Source organism: Lepisma saccharinum, chromosome 4, assembly GCF_977018435.1.
Source record: "Lepisma saccharinum chromosome 4, izLepSacc3.1, whole genome shotgun sequence".
In the NCBI taxonomy this organism is placed as follows: Eukaryota; Metazoa; Arthropoda; class Insecta; order Zygentoma; family Lepismatidae; genus Lepisma; species Lepisma saccharinum.
Window position 1 is genome coordinate 113,842,965 of NC_139232.1, and position 27,902 is coordinate 113,870,866.

General features: G+C 43.3%; 1 protein-coding gene across 6 annotated transcripts in view; it reads right to left on the reverse strand.

Annotated features, from left to right (window-relative positions):
• LOC145986795 (uncharacterized) overlaps window positions 1-27,902 on the reverse strand; it is a 117,882-nt gene that overhangs the window by 51,424 nt on the left and 38,556 nt on the right. For 4 of the 6 annotated variants that reach the window (XM_083121223.1, XM_083121227.1, XM_083121224.1 and 1 more), the window contains one exon: window positions 16,779-16,922. In XM_083121223.1, coding sequence (XP_082977349.1) covers window positions 16,779-16,922 — 144 coding nt within the window. Of the gene's footprint in view, window positions 1-16,778; window positions 16,923-20,806; window positions 21,210-22,474; window positions 23,150-27,902 lie in introns of those variants that run through there. The other 2 variants (XM_083121222.1, XM_083121226.1) reach the window with 2 other exon arrangements.

Sequence of the window (27,902 nt, forward strand, 5' to 3'; positions counted from 1 at the left end):
ATGCGTACAGGGATATAGCCACAGTTCCAGCTCTTGAAGAGCTCTTCGACACCTCAGGCTATCCCCAGCCGAACCAGTACGACATCCTGACCCGCAACAAGAAGAAGCCTGGCAAACTCAAAGACGAGAAGAACGGTGATATAATTCTCGAGTTTGCAGGTCTTCGCGCCAAGGCCTATACCATCAAAGCCGAGGGTAGCGTTACCAAAAAGGCCAAGGGTGTCGGCAGACAGGTGGTTCGGGAGCATCTCACATTCGAGGACTTCGTGGATTGCCTCAAAACCAGGTCGTCGGTTCTAAGAGCAGAACAGCGCATCCAGAGCGTCGACCATGTGTTGACCACCAACCAGGTGAGAAAGGTTGCCCTGGATCCCAACGACGACAAGAGGTGCGTTCTCCAATGTGGAATCCACACACTGCCGTGGGGGCACTATCGCTTAGCAGAAAGCAAAACCTGCAACATATGCCCATCTTCAACAGAAGATTCATAAAAAAAAAAAAAAAAAAAAAAAAAAAACCATTTTGTTAGTCATTACAAAAAAAAAAAAAACAACACTGACTGTTATTACAAAAAAACTTTGACCGTATTTTAAATAACCAGCATACCTATGAATCTCTTTGGTTTCCGAAAACAAACCAACATGGAGACTGTACACCGCGCGACGACAGATCATGAATTTCTACCTTCCATGTTAACTAAACTCAACGGTCTACTGATTGTTCACCTTAACAGCATTTGGACGAAATTGGATGACGATGTGGGCAAGATGTTTTACGTCTTCAACAACAATTTACATTTTTACAAAATTCCGATCGATGGAAAACTTCAAATCACCGTGAATCCGGAAAACGTAGGCGAAATCAAAATATCTACCGGCAAGAACATTTTTCGAATCAAGCACGACAAGATGCTTTCTAACATTACGTACGATGTTTCCGCAGGAGATTCTTTATACGTGGAACTCCTAGGAGATTACGACAAACTCATTCCTCTCTTCGTAGAATTACGAATCGTCTATCCTATTATAAATAACCGTTAACCAAAATGCCTAACGATATTTTCGGCCACACCAAACGTGTAGACCACGCAGAAGAGATTCTCATGTTGGACGTCAGAATTAAAAAATTGAGGAGCGATTTGATCGCTTTGCAGGAGACCTTAAACAAAAGTTTAGAGTCGGAGATTGCTACGCTCCAAACGCAATGTCTGGACCCCATTCTGAAAATCGATTCCGAACTGAAAACGCTCATAAAAAATTATGTCGACGTACCTTCTTACGACAACGTTCAAAATATACAGTTGAGCGTGGATAAGCTTCAAAATGATTTGGCCAAATTACAACAATTTCAATCGAAAAATGAAGATTTGGAAAAATTGAAACTCGAAATCGAAGAACGAACTTCCGCAATCGAAAAGAATTTCTCTGAACTTCAAACCGTCGTGAAGGATATTGATGTAGAACGCTTGCATGTTGTTGTTTCCAAATTACAAGAAGAATTCGCCAGCACGTTGGAAGAAATTAAATCCAAGTTACAGACTTTGGAAGATACCATGACGAACCTACCATCGTCAGACGAACTGCAGGTCATCGGCAAAAGCGTCGCGAACATAAAAATTCAATTGGAGGCTTATCAAGATTTCGAACACATTCAAACCACCATCGCTACGCTTCAGGCGTCTCTGGAGTTGATCAACGAAGAAATTAAAAATATTCACGCTGAAGCAAGTGCGTTGACGAGCATACAAGACACGTTGAGCACGGTTCAGCAGAAGATCGAATATTTAGAAAATTTGAACGTCGAATCGAACCTTGCTCATTTTCATCACGTACTGGACAACATACAGGGTGACTTGGAATCGTTACGGACGAGCGTACCTTCGAGCGAAGATTTGGAAAAATTGAAAACGGCGGTGACGGCACTATCCGATTCGAGCGACATCAAAAGTTCGTTGAGCGATCTCGAGAGTAGGGTTGCCAATCTCCCCACCTCCAAAGAATTGCACGCTTTGAAAAGAAGCATATCACGTATGCTGAAACGACTGGAAACGGAAACTGCGAACGTGGAACAGATTCGAGACGAACTTGCTTCGCTGGTGTCGACGCTGCCCACTTCGCAGAGCGTCGCCGATCTTCACACGCAGTTTACCGAGATGCGAAGCATCGTGAACGATCTTACCGAGAAAAGTTCGAAATTGAATCAAGTCGAGAACCTTCAGAGTATCGTCGTTAACATCAGAGATCAAGTTGGAGTGCTGGAATCCACGCAGGAATCGACGCTGACCTCTTTCGGTGCCAAATTACAAGAACTCAACGAAAACTTCAAGCAGTTGAACGTGGAAGTGAAAATCAAACCGTCATTTTCTACAGTAACAAATACCATCGTCGAACATTTGTTGCCCGTACAAAATACACTGGGACAGCTTCACAGCAACCTCGTTAGCGTCGATACCAAATTCGCTAAACTGCATTCTCTGCAAGCCATCGAAATCAACAGTGTACCCAATCAACAGAGAATCTCCACGTTCGTTGAAGGTAACAAACTGTACATGTTGCATCCTTATCATCCGTACTACAAGTTTCTCCTCGATGGCACGATTCAGATAAACGAATTTTCGTACTGGTCTCACGGCAGAAAAGCTAGCGTTCCCACCATGACCTTGATATCGAATCGTGGTGTCCAGAAAGCAGGAAATATTCCTCTGGCACGTTGGAACGAAACGCGCAACATATATGAAATACACGAAGACGAAGATCTCACCGTTTTTGACGTGAGTGCCGGCGATAAGCTGATCATTCAAAACACGAGCGAAGTACCACCCTCTTTGAATCCCATCACGCTGGTACTTCTCTTCAAACGTAATCTCTAAAAAATGTCTAGGCAAGCCATCGTCGAAGAATTGCATAAACCTGCACGCCGCAACTACGAACGTTTGGCGGTGGTGACCAAGGGCATCGACGACCTCTGGCAAAGTGACCTCGTGGAGATGAGTAGTGGCAATCTAAAAAATGTACATAAATTGAACAAGGGCAACAAGTATCTCCTCACCGTCATAGACACGTTTTCGAAATTCGCATGGGCTCTACCTTTGAAGGCCAAAACGGGAACGTGCGTCACGGAAGCATTCAAATTAATTTTTCGCGAAAGCGGCAGACGACCACGGTTTTTGCAAACAGACAAGGGGAAGGAATTTTACAATGCCGTATTCCAAAAGTTTATTCGGAAACACGACATTCGACATTATTCAACCTTCAGTCACATCAAAGCCAGCATCGTGGAAAGATTTAATCGAACCTTGAAAACACACATGTGGAAACAATTCACCCTTCGGGGGAATTACAAATGGGTCGACATACTGCCGGAACTCGTCGACACCTATAATAATACGGTACACAGAACGATAGGCATGAAGCCAGCTGACGTTACGAAATCTGACGAGCAGCGTTTAATTTCTACAGTTTACTGTCCAAAGTACACTCCCACGACTACCAAGAAATCAAAATTCAAAATTGGAGACCAGGTGAGGATCAGCAAATTCAAACGCACCTTCGAGAAGGGGTTCACAAAAAATTGGAGCACGGAACTTTTTACGGTGGTTCGAGTTTTACCCGGAAACCGACACACGTATATAATAAAAGATAGTAGCGGCGAGATTTTGAAAGGAAGATTTTACGAAGAGGAACTCTCTAAAACAAAACATCCCGACACGTACCTCATCGAGAAAGTATTGCGTAGGAAAGGCGACAAACTGTTTGTCAAATGGCTGGGACTTCCGGAAAAGAGTTGGATCGACGCGAACGAAGTGATCTTGTGAGTACGTGGAACGTGGTGAAGCGTCTACCGGATTCGGAAAGTCAAACGAAAAAAAAGAACGGTGAGTTGCTTCCCGACAGCATCCGCTGTCTGATCGTAGGTCCTTCAGAGTGTGGGAAAACAACACTGCTCGTGGACAATTTTCTCCTCGCACCGAATTGGTTAGATTGGAAGAACAGGCACCTGTACGTGTTCTCGAAAAGTTTGGAGCAAGCGAAATACCAGCAACTGATGAAACTGTACGATGGTCTGGACATTGCAACGTTCTCTTCGGAAATAAAACCACTCGACGATTGTCGCGAAAATTCAGTTGTTGTGTTCGACGATGTTATCCTGGAAAATCAAAATGAAATTCGCAATTTTTTCACGCAAGGTCGTCACAAAGGAATAGATTGCTTCTTCCTAGCTCAAACGTTTTCCAAAATTCCAAAACAGTTAGTACGCGACAACGCTAATTTCATATGTTTGTTTCGTCAAGATCACACCAACCTCAAGCACGCGTACGATGACTACGTAGGCGGAGACATGAACTACAATCAATTTTCGGAATGCTGCTCCCACTGTTGGAACAGTGACGATTTCGGATTCGCGACGATCGACATGACGAGAAAACCCAACGACGGAAAATACAGAAACAAAATCAACGACTTTCTAAACGTTGCAACGTTGTGAGAAACGACGTGTATAAATAACGCTATGACGAAACGAAAAATCGAAGACGAAAATCTTAAGCTTCGCGATTACCTCGCGAAACGTTTCAAAGGTTGGAAATCCGAGAATCGCGGATTCTACGAAGAGAAGAAACGTCAAGATCAACCTGTGATCGACGCCATCAGCGATCTAGGTAAAGAAATTAAAGGCGTCACGGAACAAAATAAAAATTTAATCAACGAACTCGTACCACTTGCAGCTAAAAATTACACCGTACCCACGCCTATTTCGAGCATTCCTTCGACACCGTTCGAACTAAGAGACGTACCGCCACGACGTCGAGCCATAGGTAGCACGTCTTCGGATAAAATCGAGTTGGGACCTTTGGCACGAGACTACCTGAGCACGGGGAAATTCGACAAGGATGAAGTGTTCGGATTGTATCCGAGTATGGAGAGCAACGAAGGCGGCGGTGTGGTTTGGAAGATTGGAAAATCGAAGGTGACCTTCGAAGGCAACGACATTAAAGTTAATTTAGGCGAGAAGGATAGTTGGAACAGGTATCCGGGTACGGTGGGACTGTGGGAACTTGTTGCCAAAAAACAACCGAAAGATTACACCGACGAAGATTACCAAAGTTACAAGGAAATTTTGATCATGACGGATGCCTTGTACCAAAACAACGACGCCTCGCAGAATAGGGTCAAATCCAGCAGCGGCGAGAAGTACAGAAATCTCATCAAACCGATTTGGAACCAGGTGAAAACAGGCAGCGGCGTCAAACTCTACAACACCCTGCCCAAAGAGTTTGTGTGGGTGGACGACGTGCGCAAGCTCATAGACAGGTTGTTGGTTATTGCAGGAGAGGAGAATGCGGGCAATCGTAATTTCTACAACGAGAAGGTAGGAATTGTGGACATGATCAGCACAAAACTTTCCAACTTCATCGTGAACGACGACAAGGGCATAGGTTACCTCATTAAAATTATCAACACGCTGCCTCCGAGATTCTGGAACGTGGCCGAAGGAAAGGGACTCGTGAACGACATCATCAACAAGTTACCTTTCGAGATGCATTTACCCGGTTACCAGTACTGCGGACCAGGTACCAAACTCGAGAAAAGATTGGAGAGAGGAGACAAGGGTGTGAATCCGTTGGACGCCGCATGCAAAAATCACGACATCGCTTACAACACCACTCGCACCGATCTGGATGCACGTCACGAAGCAGACAGAAAGTTAGAGCACGCAGCTTTCGAAAGATTCGTCAGCAGAGACGCATCGCTGGGGGAAAGAGTTGCAGCACTGGGCACCACCATCGCCATGAACACAAAACAAAAACTTGGGTGGGGTATATAAATAACATACAGTAAAAAAAAAAAAAAAAAAAAAACACATCATGTCTGGTATAACCGTCTTGCCACACGAACTGCTGTGTAAAATATTCAAACATGCAGTAAATGGAGATTGTGAGGATATAAGAAAATTTTTGATCATAGCGAGATCAACGCCGGAATTTCGCATCCCTTGTGAAATGGCTGTTAAGGATTATCTTCGGGGAATTAGCGGCATGAGGTGCGGCGATCTCGACACTCTTTTTTCGGTCGCAGGGGAAAAATTAAACAATAGGTTAGATGAACTGCACGAGGCGAGGCTGGGGAGAAGACGATTCACAGATGATTGGCATAAGTCGAAACAAGAGACGGAAGATATCATCACGCACATTATCGCATTTTCCGAAGCACAAACTTTCTTCCTCTAACACAGACAAAAAAAATCTTCGATACAAATCGTGAAAAAAAATATATATATAAATAACACACATCGTGAAAAAAAATAATCTTCAGTGTATATAAATAACACACATTGTGAAAAAAATTAAATTTCTCTAACACACACACTGAAAATTTCTCTTCAATATGACGACTGAAAAAATGAGTGACTTTCAAGCATTAAAACAAATGCTAAATTTGTCAGTAGAGTATGTAAAAATTCAGGAATTGGAAGTGGACAAACCTTACACGATAACTTCCGGTTCAATTGTTTCTACCCAGTATGGTCCCAAGGCGCGTTTGTTGCTCAACGCACAATACAGTCTATTTTTACCAGATCGATACGCTAACATGTTATCCGACGAGAAGCTAGCTATTTTAATCGAGAACAAAACTCAAATCGTGTACAAGGGTACAAAGGAACTTCTTGGTAAGAAAACAAAGCACGTAATAGAATTTGTGTAACGGCTCTGCGCGGAGTATATCCTAGAAAAAAAATTACACGGAACAAAAAAATCTCAGAACATTTATATATAAATAACATACCAAAAAAAATTGCACAAAAAAAATCCTAGGACATATATATAAATAACATACCGTGAAGATAACATATAGAGCATCAACATGAAACCCAAGGGTGTCGTGTACCAGATACCATACTCCAATCTGAAAAATCTAGGTGCCCTCGATGGGTTACTCACCAAGAAACAACGTGAGAAGAAACGTTCTTGCTTGACGAAAGGACACGGAATGAAATTACTTCTCAGCACACCTCAATTGAGACGCTTGCAGCGTTCGCGGAAACAGCAAAAAATCGGAGGTTTCATATTCAGCATCCCGGCCATCCTGGCAGCATTGGGGGCCGTTGGAAGTTTGGCCGGCGGAAGCGCCGCCATCGCGAAAACCGTCATCGACTCGAAGAAGAACAAGGCGGAACTAGAAGAACAAAAACGTCACAATCTGGCTATGGAGAAGAAGGGGAAAGGTATAACCAAAAAGCAAAAAAGCAACCTCGATGCTTTGAAAAAATATAAAAAAAAGAAGAAGCCCTGTCCAACTTCGATATTGAATCTCTAATCGAACTGTTGGGAATAAAAAACTTCAGGGGTGTTTTCATGTCCGATTCTCTACCCTCTGCTGTGAAGAAAAAGGAGTATGGCGTGGTCAACCTGGACAGTTACAACAATTCTGGTACACATTGGATATGCTACCTCAAAATTAACGATAACAATGCATTTGTTTTCGATTCGTTCGGTGGCACACCGCCTGCCAGGTTGGTGAAGTATCTCAGTGTTGCCAACCTCTACTACAATGACAAACGCATCCAGGGTTTCACCGATGTTAACTGCGGCCACCTTTGCCTTTCTGTTCTCGCATACATGTCTAAAATAAATAACCCGTCGGTGGAACATTTTCAGAAAGCATTGTGGAATCTTAAACACAATGGGCGTGTTCCATCTCACAAGCGAATCTTCGATCTTGAAACTCACGCTGCACGATGACATCGTCTATCCTAAATCCGTAGCTCTGCGTGCATTCTACAGCATGTACCTCATACCTAACGTCACGCAGCACAACAACAAAATTAGCGTCGGAAGCGAACACATCGTCGTCACGCCAGGCCAATACAATCTTTCCACTTTGCAAGCTCAGTTACCCAAAGGCACGTACCTTTCTCAAAATTCGGTCACGCACAGAGTGGAAATCGTATCGGCAACGGAGACCGTGGACCTGGGCACCATAGGAGAACTTTTAGGTTTCGAGAACAACACAAAACTCGAAGCTGGCATCAAGCACACAGCAGTCAATATTCCTAAATTTCTAGCCATAGAGACTCTGAACGTTCACTGTAACGTGGCGGAAGGCATGATCACGAAATCCTCGGACAGATTGTTAGGAAGTCACAAGCAGACAGGAATCATCGCCACATTCAAACCCAGTTCCGAATTCATGGAACCGATCATCTACACACCCTCTTCGCCGATCTATTTTCCAGTATGTCGCAACCGCATAGACGACATAGAGTTGGTGGTGACAAACGAGAAAGGAGATGTGGTGGATTTCGCAGGTGCAACAACCACTGCCATCGTGGAGATCAACATATAATAAATAACACACATAGTGAAAATGGAGCAAATCGAAAGTTACGAATTGCAATCTTTTCCTCCCAACCGTCGCACGTTCGCCAATCTCAACGAAACGAACAGGGAGATCGAATACGACGTGGACGTAGGCGACGGGTTCGTTCATCCTCACAGAGCGGACCTCTACCTTCAATTCGACGTGGTGAAGAAGGAAAGCGGAGAAGCGTTTCCACCCAATGCAAATTTGAAACTCGTGGACAACTTCGTACCTCACCTGTTCTCGCAGGTGGAGGTGAGGAAACACAACACCGTCATCGACAGAATAGATTATCCAGGCATCACGTCGACGGCAGTGGGAACATTGAAATTATCCAAAACAGACGCGGCATACTATCAAGCGGGAGGATTCGAAGCGGGAACAAAAATATCGACGAGAAGTCACACGGTACTCTTTCCCATGCGTCTGCTGCCGGGATTCTTCTCCGACTACAAAGAGATCATGTGGAAGGGGGGATTGCGCGTCACGTTTCGAAGAGCGGCCAACGACAACGGCGCACTGATGCGATACACCAACTTGAACGCCGACGGCACGCCGATAGCCAACACATTACCCGAAGCAGCCAAGTGCGTCATCCGAAGCATGGAATTGAGAATGCCGATCGTGGAATACGAGACGAACTACGCCCTCAAGTACAAAGCGGAGATCTTGAAGAGTCCGCAGATGCCGATTCACTTTCACGGTTACCAGTGCGTGCAGAAGGTGGCGTCGGGAAGTCACATGGAATTCGACGTGACGACGCAGTTCAACAACATACAGTTCGACATGCCAGATTTCGTCGTGGTGCTCTTTCAAACCGGTCGCGATAACAACCAGGAAAAAGATTCCAGTAAGTTCGACGACTGCAAGATCAAAAATGTTTACCTGAAAAATGGACGTAACGAAGTGTTCCCGCGCGAGAATTACAACCTCGACATGACCAAAGACGATTACCTAAAACTTTACGAAGCTTACACGGCTTACAAGCGCGTGACCGAGGGAAACGTGGACGTGTACTACACGCCCAGCGAATTCAAAATCCGCAGGCCGATGTTCGTCATCAATACGACGAAGAGGAAGCAGGTGGTGGTCAACGATCGCACCAACATCAAAATCGTCTGCGAGTTCCACGACGCGCTGCCCGATGATACCGTGTGTAGCGTTATCCTGATTGCAGAGAAGTCTTTCGCGTACGACGTGAAGAACGAGAGGGTTACAGAGCAGTTTTAACAGGTTTAACATCTTTTTCTTGCACAAATAATAAGAGGCGCCAGCGCGTGCACGTGTGTGTGTGGCACATCGTTCCCGAGAGAGGTTTACAAAAGTCACGATATACAAACATTAGTGTCCCCGGGACTTGGAAGATTACGATAAAGTGCATTCGTACTTCAAAAATAAGAAAATGCATTATTTACTCATCACGCTGTGTCAGCGCAACAAATAAATACGCGAAACGTAATCTACCGATAGGCGCGCGCGCGCGTGTGTGGCACATCGTTCCCGAGAGAGGTTTACAAAAGCCGTGTCCGGATTGGCAAGCGCTCCATCCCGTTCTTCCCCGTTGCTCTCGCGTGCACTCGAAGTCGCGTCCAAGTCGTCCGAATCTGCATGTCCCCTTGTAGTACGGCTGTCACTTTTCCCGCCAGGTGTCAGCCCGAACTTCACCCACCGCGCTCTGGGGCGCAAACAAACATGACAATGATTTCCACCTAACTACTCACATTAAAAATATAACACGCTATTTCATTATTTATGTTTTCTGCATTCAGTATTATCGAAAAAATATTAAAATATAACTGAGTTTTACATCCTCTAATCAGTAAATGTTGTCTGTACAAAGTGAAAGTTAGAATATGGCTGCCAAGCGCAGCGTCACAGCGAGTTCAAGCGTGCATCTGTCGCGCCTCTCTGCTCTTCCCTCCGACTCCACGTCTACCGCAAATTCGGACAACAGAGATTGGCTGAGTCCCCGGATGGAACAGTGTAGGTGACATCTGCTGCTGATTCGGACGCAACCCTGGCCACTTCTATTAGTCAGTGTTGCCAACTCCCATTTGTAGGTTAGCTTCGCCTGTAAAATATCACATGATGAAATATTCTTCAGGTAAGTTGGCAACATTGAACCGCAATTGATGTTACCAGTGTTGTCAACTTCTATTTGTAGGTTAGCTTCGCCTGTAAAATATCACATGGTGAAATATTCTTCAGGTGAGTTGGCAACATTGAATCGCAATTGATGTTACCAGTGTTGTCAACTTCTATTTGTAGGTTAGCTTCGCCTGTAAAATATCACATGGTGAAATATTCTTGAGGTGAGTTGGCAACACTGGCAACATCAATTGATGGCACTCAACCCGTGCACCTCCACTAGTCAGTGTTGTCAACTCCCATTCGTAGGTTAGCTTCGCTTGTAAAATATCACATGGTGAAATATTCTTGGGGTGAGTTGGCAACACTGATCGCCAATTGATGCTGGTGAACCCGGCTACCTCCACTAATCCGTGTTGCCAACTCCCATTTGTAGGTTAGCTTCGCTTGTAAAATATCACATGGTGAAATATTCTTGGGGTGAGTTGGCAACACTGCGAGAAAGCCTCAAGCGTTGCCAGCTCCTTGCTTGAGGTTAGGTTATACCCAAAAACAAAAACCTTGGTGATTTTTTCAAGTGAGGAGTTGGCAACACTGCGAAAATAAAAAGTAGGTCAAAGGGCGCAGCCAGAACGAAGCATTCCACCTACTACTATAAGTTAGCTTCGCCTGTAAAATATCACATAGTGAAATATTCTTGAGGTGAGTTGGCAACACTAAACCGCAATTGATGTTGCCAGTGTTGCCAACTCCCATTTGTAGGTTAGCTTCGCCTGTAAAATATCACATGGTGAAATATTCTTGGGGTGAGCTGGCAACACTGCGAGAAAATGAGGCTCATGCCTTACGAGAGAAATCCATTAAGGCGAGCCTCACCGAGCCTCATTTTCGGTTTGCGAACCGGCTTTATTGTACTACTATTATAAGATATAGTGATTCGAAAATGAAGACATTGACGACAGCAGAACTTCCGGGGCCTCAGTGTCGTGCTAGTTCGGGTCGAGTGCCGAAGAGATCAAGGTGCGCCTGCCTCTGCCCCTTCCCCCACCCCTCTCTCTCTCTCTCTCAAGTGAATATTTCAGCAGTATCGAATATTGGAGTGGTTTATTAAAACAGAAATAAGCTGCATAGATCAACTGAAAATCAAAGTTTTGAGTGATGATTTAGTTTTGCCAGAACTAAATTTCGTATATGCAGTCCGAGAATATCATGGTATAAAAAAATACTTTTGTTTAAGCCTACTGGGTTCGAAACACATTCAAACACTTAACTACCATAAAGAGACAGCCAAGAATTTTATGAATGTCGAGAAGAGAAAGCAAGATGATGTTGCATATGTAGACATTTTAGGCGGAAATTGCAGGTTCTACCAGGACCCGAATCAGGGCTCTACCAACTTAGCCACCTAGCCATCCTTGACTTCAACCGATTTTTCGTTAAAATGTCTACATAGTACCAGTGGCGTAGCGTTATAGTACGCCCGTACGCACGGCGTTCCCAGATTTAAAATTTCAAAAATGCGTAAATGCTGTGAATATAAAGTAAAACGTGACTAATTTCATATGTGTTTGACCTTCATGGCATTATAATAGCTATTTTTCGCGATCCGCTTGCAACGCTCCACTCTCAACACTCGTTCTAGCATCTCTTTAAAATGCCTTTTCCGGCCGGACGCCGAGCAGGTTCGGCGTACAGGATTCTATATTCCTTGCTGCCTTTGTGGAGGTAAAGCTTCGATTTCTACAGCACGCGCGTAAATGCTCTCTCGTACGCCAGCGTACGGAGCAGAGAGGTCTACCGTGAATGGTTCATGTGACCCTTCCTGCCTTCTGAAGCAGACGACAGCGGTAGAATTCCTACCCGGTTCTTCGCTCTTCGCGCTCATGCAACTCGTGCTATGTGATGCTACAATACGCAATATTGACTGACGTAACTTTACCAATCTCAAATATACTGCTCCTTAATGGCCACTGCATTGTATAATTTATCGCACGAACAGCGATGTGCATTAGAAACTAAAAGATCAACACAGTTTTTGTCAAATAAGTTGGTGAAGTCCTGTGGCTGCTCTACCACTTAACCCGCAAAACTATTAATTTTTTTATTGTATTTTTCGTTATTATCTAACTACTTAATATTGTGTCAATGGAAATGGTTAGCATTCATTTGAAAACTCTTAACATCGAATGGTCTCTGGACAAAATTATTTTAAAATGTTTATCAGCATTCTCAAGATGTAATAAACAGTGGTCTGAATTACTAATCGGCACTGTTACGTCAGTAGAGTGTACGATAGTTGGATCATCCACCCACCTCCGTGTCAGAGTGCTTTGCACAGTGCGCCAAGACGACAGAGGTCTTTGGTTCGAATCCCGGCGTGAGCACGTGTGTTCTTTGTGAGTGTCCCTTCATCAATATCATCACTCATATTCATATTCGTAATTAACCAAAAGTGGTAGAAAAGCGAAATAAAATAAACCAAATCAATCAGTAGTTGGATCACCCACAACAATGACGTCTACTATTATTCAGAGGCGCTTGTGATTCAGGTAGGTTTCTTAATGACTTGCGTCATGCAGAAAGGTATAAGAAAAAGGTATAAAACACCAGAGTTCAAAACATTTGTGGCATAGTGAGGCATCTAGCTAAAACATACATGGATGATGTTTTATTGAAAACCCAGCTGACTTCAGGCAAATAAACAATACCTGTGGCGACTAATACCATAAGCGAATTATTAAGCAAGAAAAGGCCGACCCGCCTTCCCGATGGCGCAGTGGTAGCGTTGTCGCCTTGTAATCAAGGGGTCGCGGGTTCGATACCCGGTGGAGGCACAAGTGGTTCGGATCCCACTTTAAACTGTAGGTCCAGTCCCGATTAGCCTTACTGTGCATAAAGTGGACTTAAAACAACAAATCAATCAAAAAGGAAGGGCCGACCCTTCCTTCGGACTTGGCGTTCCCACCCGAAATGTCCATGCTACGCCACTGCATAGTACATTTCCTGTGTATATCAAATCGTAAGGTGTTGCCTGCATAGTGGAACAAGCACAGAAATATAGGAGAGAGAAGAAAACTGAGGAGCATTCCCACCGGTTGAGGATATTCTTTTCTGTGGTCAACAAGAGCTACTACTTCGAGGTGACAATGACAGTGGCCTAATAAGGGAGATTTCACACCGTGTCGCCTGAGGATTTCACAAGTCGAAATTAGGTTTGTGCGGCCTTTTGTGTCGCTAAGGTGTGAAACGTTGCTGTTGATTGGTTCATTCCAATCGACATGTATCGCCTGTCCCTTTGGTCTGAAACCTTCCTAAGTCTTGAAAATTGAAGTCACAAGGATGAAATTTAGGGCCTTGTTAAAGTTAGGTGTGAAGGCAGACAGACAGCACCTTAAAGGATCATATCCAAAACTGCAGGAAAAACGCATCTTACTTCAATCTCCAATACGGAATGATAAAAACTTCTGGTGAGTTGATTTTAAAAAATGTGTCCGAGATAAAGAGTGGCGTGCCCAGGATTTTCGAAAGGGAGAGGGTTTACGCGTACTATTTTTGGTGGTCAGTCCTGATTTTGCCATTATTTTAGTCTTTGACGTTCTTATTATTTTTTTTTTTTTTAAAAAAAAGAAGGAATACTGGGTCAAATGACCTCAACAACCCTCCCTTGGGTACGTCACTGGAGATAAATGAGTAAGCATTTGATCATACTGGGAGACGAAACATTAATTGTTTCGTGATCCAGCTGTATTCGAGAAGACTTCCTTTGTTTCGTGCCGATATATGACAAGACAGCGGAAGCTGTGACAGGCATTTTTGAACATTTGTGACTGCTAAGGCCTGAATCTGAACAATTTGGTGGGTTTCGGCTTTTATAAGAGCTGCAAACATGGGAGGACAAGACACGTTAGTGGTGTTCAGGCTCGAATCAGAGATACATATTCGAGAGCTGTCTGCGTCCAGTTGGCAGCCCACAATTTGAATCTCGCGTTGTCGAGTGGATAGTCCATCCCGTGCATGTGTAACAGCTTCGTAAAAACACTCAAAGACACCATAGATGTTTTTATGCCTGATGAGAAGAAATGGACAAACACACATACTGAGATGGTTCCTGCACACAATGTTAACGCATGGAAACAGAGGAGTCGAGTGGTAAAAAAATGTTCAGATTTCACGTTCTGATTAAAATGACAGCCTTACAGTGGCGACGATTTAAGGGATAGTTGTTCCCCAATTTTTTTTTTTTTTTTTTGCCTCAACATTATGGCCTCTTAATGTTAAACCTTGTCTACCAAGAGAAAGTAAACTTTCCTTGCACCGCCCTCCGCCCCCCCCCGTTTTTTAACCCAATTGCCACCACTGGTCTTAAACATACAATTGTGATGTTCTTACAATACCCCTTAAAAAATGGTGTTGATCCCCCCAAAGGAATTCCTGGATACGTGCCTGCAGTGACACAAGATGAACATAAAAGTATCAATAGTAGCGTGACTACATACACGCAACTTTGTCGGGTCCAGCACCCCCTACTCCCCAACAAGCTTCCGGCTAGCAGTGTCCTGGATTTTCACTTACGAAATAAAGCAACCCTAATCATACCAAAAGTTTATCCATACCCCCCCCCCCCTTATATATACGCCCATGTGTACAGGGTGGCTCAAAAAGTCACTTAACACCCTCGGTACAAGGCCACTGCAGCGTGCAACATGGAAATGGTGATGACCGGTCGTTGCCAGGCCAAGGGGAACCACATTGACACCACCCGCACGGTCGGCGGCCATCTTGATGTTCGCCATCTTGAATTCAACTTTAGAATTTTAAATGGGAAGGGGGTGATATGATATATCACATCAGGCTAGAATTCCATGAGAAATGCAATGGTGAAAGTTTTTTTTTTATGTATCTTTAACCAGTAAAAAGTTATGACTGAATTCTTGTACCAATTTGCTCCTTTTCGAGTTGTTACAAAAATGCCTTAAAATTTGTTTAGCGCATTGGTAACGCATCGAGATCAAAGTGACGTCTAGGGAGAGAAGTTCGCATGCCATAAGGAAGTTCATAAACAGATCAAAGCTGAATGGTTAGTGCTGGTAAGTTAATGGTGTGGCGTGCTGTGAGGAACACGATTGGTTAGTCAATTTTCCATCAACGGAACCTTAAATGCTTAAGGCTTCTTGGATTTGTTAAATAAACAGGGTTTTTCAATAGGGAGGAACACCAGAATGCTATGGGAACGTTGTGAAGCAGTTTCTGTCCAAAGTTAGTTATCAGATGACAAGGGTCACATATTCTGTTTATGAACTTCCTTATGAACATAAACATTAGCCTTGTCACTGTGAAGGACTTTTAATTCAATGGAAGCGTCACACTGTAAATTGTTCGCGACAACCATTCATAATGCGCAACTCTTCGTGGATGTATCCGATTAAAATCGTGTGCAATGGCATGTGAACTTCTCTCGATGCATTACCGATGCGCTAAACTAAACAAATTTTAAGGCATTTTTCTAACACCTCGAAAAGGAGAAAATTGGTACAAGAATTCAGTCATAAATTTTTACTGGTTAAAGATACGTCGAAAAAACCTTCACCATTGCATTTCTCGTGAAATTCTAGCCTGATTTGATATATCATATCACCCCTTCCTATTTAAAATTCTGAAGTTGAATTCAAGATGGCCGCCGACCGCGCGGCTCGCGTCAATGTGGTTCCTCCTTGGCCTGATAACGATTGGTCATCACCATTTCCACGTTGCGCGCTGCACTGGCTTTGTACCGGGGGTGTTAACTGGGGGTTACTATATGTGCATTACAGTCGAGCTCCGTGGCGAGTGCTCAACACATCATGCTACGACGCCAGGGATGACGGATTCCAATCCCGGCCTGGATATGGGTGTTATTTGTGAGTGTTCCTTCTTCAATTTCATCACATCATCACTCATAGTCATCGTTGCAATTAGCCAAAGTGGCAGAAAAACGACGCTAAACAGCAAAACTGCAAATATATGCATTGTTATAGAAGGTATAGGCTGACGAGTAAGGTTAACCAGAGGGTGAATGGCGTACGCCACCTATACCATCGACTAGAGCCCCGATATTGATCTTGGTATTTGTCACTATATGATTACATTACAATCGCAGCTCTACTAGCAGCATAATTGAGAAATTAAATTTGTGAAAATACAACGAAGCACCTTCAATGGACAACTAGTCACGTATAAAAAAAAAAAACAAAAAAAAACCCTGCAATTCTTGACCTAAAATGCATATTATGGCAATCCAGCATACAAGGAACAATAAAATGGTATTTCATTCAGAAATCTGGATAATTTACTCACCAGCCCACTCTTCTGATTGGCCACCCATGTGTTCATTTGACGAACCTTGCTGATACAAGTCCAAACTCTGGAGGAATGAGGCAGCAGAGGAAGGGCCACCTTCAACACCACTTGTTGATTCTGCGCCTTCCTCTAAAGGAGTTTCTGCAAAATACAAAACAAAAATGAGTTCGCTTCACTCCATGCCACATGCAATTAAATCATGTCCTAACAATGAGAAAATTGAACTACAAAATCCACTATTATTATAAGCAGCAAATGTAGTGGCAATGCAAAGGCAGGTAAGTACGAGTGGTAATTGGAGGGGACGTCAAAATTTGTTTGGAAAGATTATTTTTAGTATACAGGAACATTTCTATTGAGATTTTACACACACACAAATAGTCGCGTACAGGTGCAGTACCCTCCTCTAAATCTAGCTTACTAATATTAATTGCATCCCCTGTATTACTCAAAATTGTCTTGTTTGTTTTATCAATGGCCTCCTGACCATCCCCCTCCTACAAACATTTCTGGCGACGCCGATGAAAAATCCTTTATGAAAATCTAAGGGGTGGTTGAATCGTCACTGATTTTTAGGGTGTACCATGTGGAATATCTTCTTGACATTTGATTGCCTTCATAGGCAGACTGTATTTTCTTCCTTGTGTCACTATGACAAAACACACTTTACGCCAGGCCCGTAGCCTTTCGTTTGGGAGGTGTAAACCCAAATTTAGGGGGTGTACGGGTAAATTTTAAGCCAAAATGACTAGGGAAAATATTTACGGGGGTGCTGAGGGAATTTTGGACGGGGGGAGTGGGGCTAGAAGCTCTGAATTCCTCAGTATATTACAACTTATTATACATGATGTTTCATTCCGCTAAAGAAGTAAACTTTATTACCACTGCACATTAAAGTAGATATTTGTAGGATTTCGGGGGGCTCCCCGAGCCCTCCCCTGGCTACGCGCCTGCTTCACGCACACATACCTTTCCTTGGATCACTCTGATGAAATCCCAAGAGCTGGGCAAGAGCCTTGACGGGAATGTACGGTACGTCCCGTTGCACCCGACTGTCTGGTATTTCCCCTCTGAGGATGGCCCTTTCCAGCCTGAAGTGTCTCATGCTGCCCAGGTGCTCCTTGATCCGGTCCGCCCTCGTGTCTACCTCAACGTGACAGAAGCGGCACCGCATCGCGTCCACCATCTGACCGTCCACCAATTTTTGGACCACCTCGAACACGTCGCTCCTTTCGGCCACGTAATCGTGGACATTTTTGCGCTTGCGACCCATCGTTCCAGCAGGATTCCGACGACGTGAAAAGAAGCGATACGAAGCACGCGTGTTTTGTTTTTCGCAGACTGCCGCTCCACTTTCTTACACGGATAGAAACCGGGAGAAAATCAGTTCTTTCCCGACACCGACCTCGCGCCGGTTGCCATGGAGACCTTGCAGCTCGCTTTTCCGCAGGGGTTAAAAACCTATAAAAACCCTCACATCCGGTGGCTTACATGCATGCTACGTTGCCAAGCGTCCGTGCGGTTTTCGCTAGGTCGATAAACGGTCGATGGATTACGCCAGTGAATTATGCAGGTGCAGCGAAATTACAAAATTTGTAGTTCGTATTGGCAGGAACGAAATTATAGGAAAACAATCACATGCATGCAAGTCACTGAAAAAATACTCCAAATTACTACAGAGAATTGCATTTTAAAAGAAGTTTCACAATACAGATTAATTTCAAACTCAACCGGCTTTACGCGTCGTTGACAGTCCTTTGGACACAGGTGGCCATTTTCCAACTTGTAATCAAGGGGTTCCTGGTTTGACTGGCTCATGGCCGCGTGCACCAACGCCGATTATTTCGAAGTTCAGATGAACGAGATCAATGTTAATCCACTCTAAATGAACTTGGTTTAAAGATTTGCATTGCACCAACGAAAAACGACGTTCAGGAGATGCCGTTCAACTGATCCGAGATTAATTTGTAAGGTTATACCTGATTGGTTGGCTAAAACAAATGACAATCAAGAACCCCATAGAGTAATGTGATATGTTAAAGTATCAACATGTAGAAGAAAAATAATTCGGGCTGCAAACTTCTCTGAATTTGAGAGATGTACTAATCAACCTTGTCAATATGTACAATATGTAAAAAAATAATAATATTAAAAAAGAACTGACGGCACAACAGAAAAGGAGAAGGAGAAAGAATGGAACCTTCTTCTACGGGACTTTAATTCCTTACGAAATGCATTCGATAACAGCGTATTATTACTGTACTGTGGTAAGTATTTGAATTTTTCGTTTCTTAATTCTTATATATTTATATTGTCGTGTCGTGTAAATAGCCAGTAACATGTATTTTCGTAAATTTATACAATCATATTTCCAACACCATGTAGCAATATCGTAAACATTGCTGTGTTCTGGGATAGAAAGTACAGTATTTATAAACATTACGACTTTGCACCACAGAACCACAAATTATTATTATTATTTTGGCAGTTTACATAGTTCTCGAATCATCAGCATTGTACATCCAACATCTCTAGCGTTTGCACGCCCTCGATATCACTTTCCGCTCTTTTTATATTAAAAAAAAAACTGCTTGCAGTCGAAGCGTCAGTATCGTGAACCAGGATCAGACACCAAAACGGTGGCGAATGGCCGATCAGAAGATAAACTCGTTTTGATGTTCCTAGATCGCGATCAAGTGTTGAACAGTCTTCGTGCAATGGAATTTTCCAGTGATCCTTTCCCGATCCGAGTTTAAAATTTGATCTTCCTTCGTGCACACGGCCATTAGTGAGGCATGAGCTCAATAGGTCCGAGTGTTTTATCTCGTGGATTTCATATTATGTGAAAGAGACATCGAAAACCGTAAGTTTTCTGCTATACAAGTTCAATTGAGTTCGATAACATTCTGGCAAAAGTAGCATTTTATGGATGCATTGGTGACAGCTGATATACACAGCCGCGGATACATTTTAAGTTATTACAGTACTATTTCATCACATCACTTAAAATTTCCCTACAAATTGGTTTCTTATCGAAAGTTGGCCCTGCCCGAAAAAAGGCCTGGTTCTGATCCTATTTGAAACTAGGTTCGATTTCCATTAGACTATGTGTGCATAAAGTGGACAATCTCAAAATTGTACTCCACGTGTGTAAGCCAGCAGCCTTCAGTGTGAGGCTGGCTCGCTGAGTTGTGGTCCTGGTGTTCCAGAAGCATAATTTAAGCTTATTTCCCACAGAAATAGATTTCGTACACGTACTACAAATTCCAACTGTGTGTTGAACTGCCAAACTGGAACCTACCAACTTCTGTACTGGATGCTGGGAACGGTCAATTAGAGACAGCCTTCAGTTAAGTTCGGTTAAATCTACACCGTCGGATGTCTTAGATGGAAGATGTATTGTATATTTTGCGAACATGCTGCAAAAAGATGTTGCTTGGTAGAATGGGATGCATAAATATTACCACCAAAATTGTCCACTACCACGCACTACGGTGAGATCCGTTCAAACCACGTTGGATGCGATCGATTGATTGGTTGGAAAGGAACATAGGAATAAAGAGTTTTATTACCAACAAGTGTTTATTTCTAAGACATCAACGACAACCACTCTAGCCTCCCCATCACAGATTCCTTATACGATGTGTGTTGTCCTTGGAGGACATTTGAATAGGTTCACCACATATCCCGGTGTCCCGGGAGATTTACTTGTCCCCGTTTTCAACCCAGAAGCGAAATACGTAATCTTTTCTTGGTAATTTGATTGTATCACTGTCTTAATCTAATAAATATAGCAAATCGTGCGGTTCGACGTACTGGGGAAACAGAAGGCACAGCGTTTCAGTTTTCACTCTAAAGACTGAACTGTCGAACCACCAATTAGACAATCTGAGCATATAATGGGCTTAAAAAAAGAGAAACTTCGGCTCACAAGGGCAACATAAAAATATGCACCCCACCCCGGTGAACCTTGCACTGAAGAAAATTAATTCTGAGGTCAGCGGGATTTACAAATTCTAACTTACCGCATTTGACGAAGAGGTGGCTGTTTCGCTTTCGAAATGACTCCAGCCATCCGTTGCTAGCCTTGAAGACACTGTCTCCAACCGAACTTGCAATTTCTTGAGCTTTGCTCTGGATCGTGGGACCGGTGACACTCCTGGACTGCGACAGTTCGAACTCCAGCCACTCGAGGGTCAGTTGGTTCACCTTCTCGTGCTTCTGGCGCGACCGCTCGAGTCTCCCTTCCCACTGGGCGATAATTTCATCCTTCCTTGCTAGAATGGCTTGGATTTGAGATTTTCCGACGCCGAATTCTCTCGCTATCTGACGCTGGCCTATCCCGGTAGTCGCGACTTTTATAACTGCCACCCTGTCTTCCAACGGGAGCCTATTTCTTGTGCGATTTGACATGGTAACGTGGAATAAACAACCACCGCGGTACAGCGACCACTTCGATTTCTGACGACCCCCAGGTCTACAATAAAGCTTCGGTCGCTACGCAGGTGCGACCAGCGGCTGTTCGCAGTGTTGCCAGTGTAACGAGATAGTTGCTCTCGTCAGATTATGAGTTGCTGAACATTTTCCTTCTATGATGAAAATGAATAAGGAACACTCACAAAGAAGACCCATGCTGGGATTTGAACTCGAGGTACCTACCGTCGTAGCGCAGAGTGCTAACCACGCCACCACGGTGGTCGGCTTCAATGTTTCAATAGCACATCGCGCTGCGACGCCAAGGGTCCCGGGTTCGAATCCCGGTCGGGCTTGGTTGTTTGTGAATGTCCATTCATCAATTTCATCATTTCATCACTCATCCCCATCTTCGCAAATTAGCCAAGAGGCACAAAACGCGAAGTAAAATAAACTAAATCAATCAATCAATGTTTCAATAATAAATAACCGACGATTGTGATCTAGCGCATATCGTTAGGGGGAAAAACACCAGAAATATATAATTGGCCTAAACTGGTTTATTGGTCCAAAAGTGCTCAACACTGTCTCCAAAAATTCATCTACAAATACTTTGTCACAAAACAAGTAAATACTAAAGAAGGTGGGTTTCTGGATTATCAGGAAGAAGATGCAAAGTCATCAAACTCCTAGCCTTAGTCATTGGCCTTAAAGTTGTTTTAAGTCTACATCTACGTTATGTTTATATAACTCCACCAGGTTTCGAGTTCGGGACCTGTTAATTACAAGGCGAGAGCGTTGCCACTACACATGGGGGAAACCAGTCGTCAGTGTCATGGATGACAACGCATGTGGCCTTATTCTCAAGAAATATCATTTATTATTTTGTTTTGGTTCAGTAGAAAAAGAGTAATGAAGAATGGAAAATTCTACAATTTCGAAAGGCTAATTTTTACTACTCTCACAAATCCTTGCACACAAAAGACTATCCAATAAATTGTATTCGGATCATATATACGTACATAGACGTAACTTGGGGGTGACAAATGTAACAATTAGGAAAGTAGTGCTCGACATCGAAACTTTACGATTCTCCCCAAGTTACGCCCATGTACACACATCCCACAGGAGTTAAATTTTATGCAGATGAGAAAATCACTAAATACAAGCTTCAAATTGAAAAAAAATACATAATAATAATATATTTCACTCACCCTACCCACAAAAAGCAAAAAAAATGTATTTCAGGTCGGAGCGTGTGCACAGAGAAAACTACTTACCACAAAACTCGCTGGGATTGATTGTCGATCCTTCGAATTCCGGCTTATCGTCCGCTGGATTCTCGACTTTTATTTCGATATTATCCTCCCAAGTATCTTTCGACGACGCCCCCTCGATGTTCGCTTTCCCGAGAACGATGCCGTACTTCTTTCTGAACGCAGCGAACCACCTGTCCGAGAAAACGAAATCCGGCGGCAACCCTATGGTGTGGCCCAGCTGTTGAGCTTCGGTTATAATCATCTCCTTCGTTACGAACGCGTTATTGACTGTGGAGACGATGTGCACGTACCGTTTGTACAAAGCTTCGTCCAATTCGGCAGATTTCGAAACTCTCAAGCGTTTCATTAGGCCCGTCTCCGAATCGATATTCAGCCAAACGTCTTTCGTCCTGAGGATATCGAACACCGTGCTCTTTCCGATTTTCTGCCCGTATTTCTCCAACACGAAATTCGCTAATTGCTCCAACGTTACTCGTGGGTTCTCCAACTTGTATAAACATATTTCTTTCTTTAATGCACCTGACAAATCGTTTCGCGACCGACGTGTTGGTGTAGCCATTATTAAATAAACATAAATTACCTTCAACTATTACAGCAAATAAAAATTCTTAATTGACAGCGCTACGGCAAAAGTAACTGAAGTGCCAGAAACACACGAACCGCGTTGAGAATTCGCACAGCGCACGTTATGCCATCTACCGTTTTCTCTGCAAACTAGCCCGAGTCAGGCTTAACCAACAGCACCAAAACAAAAGCTGCAGATCCACCTAGGATTAATAGTTAGTTACTGCACTATAACACCACAACTGTTAGTTTTCACTGCACTTTCTGAAGCATTGTGCTCTCACTCGAATATAGCCTAGGCCAACGGTCGACAGGTTCACGACTGACATGCGGAAATTCTACACATTCACGCAGGATTCAACATCCGGTACGAGGCAACGGCAGTGTTGCCAGATCTCTAAGCGGAACTGTTCCAATATGCATTCCTTGCATTTTTTTTTTTACCTGGAACCGAAAAGCCTACATGTTACAGGAACATGACAAATTTCACTGGAAAATAATAATATATGAACGTGTGGGTAAATATAATTATGTAGCCAAGTTAAAACATGGAAACGCGAAACACCAGCATACGAAGAATTCGGTTAGAGCACCTTAGGTTGTTTTCGAAGCTCTACTCGTTAGAGACCTGCGTTTCTCAATCGCCGGGCCGCGTCCCGTTACTGGGCCCAGGTGTCAATTATACAGGACCACGAGAATTTCTCCCCGAAGTTTTCGACTTGCAGCCGATCTGACAACCACCTGAAAAGATGGCCTTTTAGTTCGGGTTTCCATTGCGATAACAGAAAATACTCTCGTGACAGAGGTGGTGAGCGGTCAAACCGCGGGCTCGAAATTTGGACAATGACTGACAGGCACCACAGTCAATTTACTTTGCACAGCAATTTTCATTAACAGATATATTGAAGTGCAAATATTCTGACTAATTGGAATTTTTCGGTGTCCGAAATGGAACATGCCAATGAAAATCAGTACTTACCAAATTAAGTTAATGATATTGGTCAGAGGAAACTAAAGATTCCATTAAATCCAATCGGTGTCAACTACCTTAAACCAAATTTCATATTTGTCAACAAGCCTGGATATAATCGAACGAATACTCTCTATAATTACGCAATAATTTATTAATTAATAACTTAATAGTTTTTTATCATTTGCTTCCTTGCACCGTTTTTTTTACCGTAAAAATCCACCGATGTCATCCGCCCTGCCATCGTTCCTTGTTTCCCGTTCACTTGATATAAAATCACGATCCTCAGAAAGTATTTGAAGACCAACTTGATAAATCTATACAGTAAAATCTATAGATTTTAATCGAAGTTAAATCTATACAGTATATGGGAACACTGGGCGAGTGTATTGCCCACCTGCGGTCGCTTAGTTACAAATTTATCCATGATAAATAACACGAAGAAAGCCACATTACAGCAATGTTCACGCAAACCCATAGGCGCCGGTTTTTGGGGAACAAGGCATTTTCTGCTCCCCACCTCCCAAATTCACGTACAGGACACACACACATTAAAAAAAATGTTTGTGCCAACCTTGTCCCCCAAATTCATTTCAAATTGGCGCCTTTGTGCAAACCCAAACTTTCTTCAAGTGATTCAGTTCCTTGTGAGTTGCGTTTAGTAAGCCCCCCCCCCCCCTAAAGAAAATCGACACTTAAGCCAGAATCACACGGAACTGGATTTCCAATAGGAGTGCCCTAGTTGGCACTGGACTGGCTACCCATTTGCTAGTTTTGGCCTCACACGATACTTGTTACAGTACTTGTCGATAGACTTGTGTTCCCATAAGACATTGCGGAGAGCGGACAATCTGTAAAGATGGACGAGCAATTTGAAGAATGTTGTAGGACAATTACTGCTTTGTGCTTTTCCTTTGATTAAAAATTAAAAAAGAAAAGTATGGACTAGAAATTGGCTCGAAAATAATATGGTAATCAATGCGTACCGAACAAGCTTTTTGATGAGCTCTGGTATGCATTTATTTTCAGCTAATCATATTTGTCACGTACACATCTCATCGCTTTGCATAAATACCTAGCGAATGCACTGCATGTCATCTATTTACTTTTTATGGAGAAACGGAGAAACCACAGACAAAAAAAACTCTCCTTTGCAAACTCGCAGATTATCTTCACATGGCCAAACTTTGCTCTGATTGGCTGTTGCACAGAATCCAGTCGGGGAATGCCAGCAGCAATTAGAACATGTCCTCAAAACCAGTCAAGCAGCCAGCCAGGCAGCCATCACATTCGGGCACGTAGCCAGTTCAGCGCCAACTAACTGGATATCCAGTTCCGTGTAATTGGGACTTTATTCATTGCTCCCGCGCCGGGTGCCAGATCAACTGGGCCGACAGTCTGGCCAGGCTTCTCGAAAAAGATGAACACAAGCCACGAATAAAGTGCACACCAATAATGCATGCTCATTGCTCAGTTTTTAATAAATTGTTATTTACTGATTTCGGCAAGCAATCAGGAATCGCGATAATATGTAATAATAAATAACAGTAAATTATTGTGTGGGCTTTGGACTAGGGATGGCCAGATCCTAGCGGATCCGAAATCCAGATCCGGACCCTAAAATTTTTCGGGTCCGGAATTTTTGGTTCCGGATCCGGATCCGTTAGGCCATCCCTGGAGCTTTGTTGGAGCTGGAACTATGACCGTCCTTCACACTTTCTCCAGGCTTAGGGCTGCAACGAATGGTTTACTGTCACGCACAGTAAGGAATTCGTTGGCGTGTTTAACGGCTGCTTCGCCAAAGGTCCTTTTCTCACAATTGATTGCCAAACCATTGTTTGACAAGAGAAATAGGCCTAACTGAAATGATAAGAAAAACGAAAGAGTAATCAGAAACCAATGAACAACGAAAACGAGAAGAACAGGTAAAGTACCCAGTGCACATTTACCAACTTACAGTAGAAATCAGTAAATAACAATTTATTAAAAACTGAGCAATGAGCATGCATTATTGGTGTGCACTTTATTCGTGGCTTGTGTTCATCTTTTTCGAGAAGCCTGGCCAGACTGTCGGCCCAGTTGATCTGGCACCCGGCGCGGGAGCAATGAATAAAGGCCCGATTACACGGAACTGGATATCCAGTTAGTTGGCGCTGAACTGGCTACGTGCCCGAATGTGATGGCTGCCTGGCTGGCTGCTTGACTGGTTTTGAGGACATGTTCTAATTGCTGCTGACATTCCCCGACTGGATTCTGTGCAACAGCCAATCAGAGCAAAGTTTGGCCATGTGAAGATAATCTGCGAGTTTGCAAAGGAGAGTTTTTTTTGTCTGTGGTTTCTCCGTTTCTCCATAAAAAGTAAATAGATGACATGCAGTGCATTCGCTAGGTATTTATGCAAAGCGATGAGATGTGTACGTGACAAATATGATTAAATGAAAATAAAAATCCTTATTATTACAAGTGTATTAAATGTTTGACGGGTTTTTTTTTTTTTGTGAATGAGTCCTGTGAATTTCATGTATGAATATGCATACCAGAGCTCATCAAAAAGCTTGTTCGGTACGCATTGATTACCATATTATTTTCGAGCCAATTTCTAGTCCATGCATTTCTGCACACGGACACTGAAATCATTCTGTGCTGCAATAACACTAATCTGCCTGCATGCAGCAACTATGCGCTCGATTATGTCGTCCCTCGTTGTAGGGCGATTTTGGTAAACGATTTCTTTCAGTCACACAAGCCTTTGACACTGAACTCGCGCGCACGTTCTTTGGCATTCATCCTTTTCTTCGGACGCATCTTTCTCAAAAGAAGATGGACTTTAACTTCAACTAAACTGAGGAGGTCGCCTGAACGCGAGAACAGCGAATTGTGTGTCAATCGTGCTTGCGACTATTATTCAGTAAGCATAGCAACAACGAGAGCAGATGACACGTGCGATCCACTAGTGTTTGAAACATGGAAGAACTGGGAGTCGTGGGGCGGTTGCATATTGCAACGCAGTTATTGGACCGGTTCCGAAATTCGCACGAGTTTAACGCGTTAAACGAGTTATGGCAACTGGCCGTTCCATAAGTGCATCCGTGCGTTTAGGTTCATTATGCTGTCCCAAAAGTCGCATTCCGTGCGTCTCGTGCAAGAACGAGATTCACCAAACGCACGAGCCAGGAGGTTGGTTTGTTCGGTGAGAATCGTCTGCTGCCTGCAGACACCGCGGGTGCATGATGGCTTCAAAGTGCACTAGTTCGGGAATTGTATTATAATTTTAACAGAGAGCGATATGAAGCAACATGCACAAGATGAGTGTGCCTCTACTGTTCTTACAATGTGACTAAAATGAGTAACAGTATCCGCAGTAGAGTTTATTTCTGCCAGAAGGACATGCCTTCCGCTGGACGTCATGCGGAAAATTTCTATGAACAAAACGCTGCGCCTGCGCTTTCGTCTAGAGCGTCCCATAAGTCTGTAAAATAACTGGTTTCACCAGGTTCACGAGCCCTGTTACTTTCGTTCGATTCGTTATGACTTTCGGAACGCACCCATTGCTTGAAGAGTGGTGGTGAAACAAAAAGAAGCGGAAGCCTATAGCTCGCACATTTTCCGAGCTTTCAGATATATTGGCGCTAGTTTTTTTTAAAAAAAATATTATTTTCTTAATAGAAACAACGTAACCTAGATATTTGGCGTTCTGCCTGAAGAGTCTTCTTCCGAACCAAGGGGGGGGGGGGGGGGATTCAACGAAAGAACAAGTTTTCGGGCAAACATAAAACAAAAAAAATTATAACTTTAACTTTTCGCGGAATACCTTTCCAATGCTCCAAACTACATGCTAAAATAATAGGTTTTTTTTAAAAAAACAAAAAAACACGTAATTGCCAAAGGCACGAA